Source organism: Hoplias malabaricus, unplaced genomic scaffold (assembly GCF_029633855.1).
Source record: "Hoplias malabaricus isolate fHopMal1 unplaced genomic scaffold, fHopMal1.hap1 scaffold_178, whole genome shotgun sequence".
Taxonomy (NCBI): domain Eukaryota; kingdom Metazoa; phylum Chordata; class Actinopteri; order Characiformes; family Erythrinidae; genus Hoplias; species Hoplias malabaricus.
The window spans coordinates 84,485-86,134 of NW_027100929.1; the positions used below are offsets into that span (position 1 = coordinate 84,485).

At 64.8% G+C, this 1,650-nt stretch overlaps 1 protein-coding gene across 1 annotated transcript in view; it reads left to right on the forward strand.

Annotated features, from left to right (window-relative positions):
* LOC136682405 (sarcoplasmic reticulum histidine-rich calcium-binding protein-like) overlaps positions 1-1,644 on the forward strand; it is a gene marked incomplete at its 3' end in the record, with an annotated part of 2,216 nt that extends 572 nt beyond the window's left edge. The window contains exon 2 of the mRNA XM_066658873.1: positions 143-1,644. Coding sequence (XP_066514970.1) covers positions 143-1,644 — 1,502 coding nt within the window. The remainder of the gene's footprint in view (positions 1-142) is intronic.
* Positions 1,645-1,650: the final 6 nt, after the last annotated feature.

Genomic DNA, 1,650 nt, shown 5'->3' on the forward strand with positions numbered 1-1,650 from the left:
ACAAGATGAGGGACAGCAGTAGTACGAGGGACAGCAGGAGGACCAGGGACAGGAGGAGGACGAGACGCAGCAGGAGGACGAGGGACAGGAGGAGGACGAGACGCAGCAGGAGGACCAGGGACAGGAGGAGGATGAGGGACAGGGGGGGAAGGGGGACAGGAGGAGGACGAGGGACAGGTGGAGGACGAGGGACAGGTGGATGACGAGGGGCAGGAGGACGAGGGGCAGGAGGAGGACGAGGGACAGCAGGAGGACGAGGGGCAGGAGGAGGACGAGGGACAGGAAGAGGACCAGGGACATCAGGAGGACGAGGGACAGGAGGAAGACGAGGGGCAGCAGGAGGACGAGGGACAGGAGGAAGACGAGGGGCAGCAGGAGGACGAGGGACAGGAGGAGGACGAGGGACAGGAGGAGGACGAGGACCAGGGACATCAGGAGGACGAGGGACAGGAGGAGGACGAGACGCAGCAGGAGGACGAGGGACAGGAAGAGGACCAGGGACATCAGGAGGACGAGGGACAGGAGGAGGACCAGGGACAGGAGGAGGACGAGGACCAGGGACATCAGGAGGACGAGGGGCAGGAGGAGGACGAGACGCAGCAGGAGGACGAGGGACAGGAAGAGGACGAGACGCAGCAGGAGGACGAGGGACAGGAAGAGGACCAGGGACATCAGGAGGACGAGGGACAGGAGGAGGACGAGGGGCAGCAGGAGGACGAGACGCAGCAGGAGGACGAGGGACAGGAGGAGGACGAGACGCAGCAGGAGGACGAGGGACAGGAAGAGGACGAGACGCAGCAGGAGGACGAGGGACAGGAAGAGGACCAGGGACATCAGGAGGACGAGGGACAGGAGGAGGACGAGACGCAGCAGGAGGACGAGACGCAGCAGGAGGACGAGGGACAGGAAGAGGACCAGGGACATCAGGAGGACGAGGGACAGGAGGAGGACGAGGGACAGCAGGAGGACGAGACGCAGCAGGAGGACGAGGGGCAGGAGGAGGACGAGACGCAGCAGGAGGACGAGGGACAGGAAGAGGACCAGGGACATCAGGAGGACGAGGGACAGGAAGAGGACGAGGGACAGGTGGATGACGAGGGACAGGTGGATGACGAGGGGCAGGAGGAGGACGAGGGACAGCAGGAGGACGAGACGCAGCAGGAGGACGAGGGGCAGGAGGAGGACGAGACGCAGCAGGAGGACGAGGGACAGGAAGAGGACCAGGGACATCAGGAGGACGAGGGACAGGAAGAGGACGAGGGACAGGTGGATGACGAGGGACAGGTGGATGACGAGGGGCAGGAGGAGGACGAGGGACAGCAGGAGGACGAGACGCAGCAGGAGGACGAGGGACAGGAAGAGGACCAGGGACATCAGGAGGACGAGGGACAGGAAGAGGACGAGGGACAGGAGGAGGACGAGGGACAGGTGGATGACGAGGGGCAGGGGGAGGACGAGGGACAGCAGGAGGACGAGACGCAGCAGGAGGACGAGGGGCAGGAGGAGGACGAGACGCAGCAGGAGGACGAGGGACAGGAAGAGGACCAGGGACATCAGGAGGACGAGGGACAGGAAGAGGACGAGGGACAGGTGGATGACGAGGGACAGGTGGATGACGAGGGGCAGGAGGAGGAATCTGATAGAGTGTGT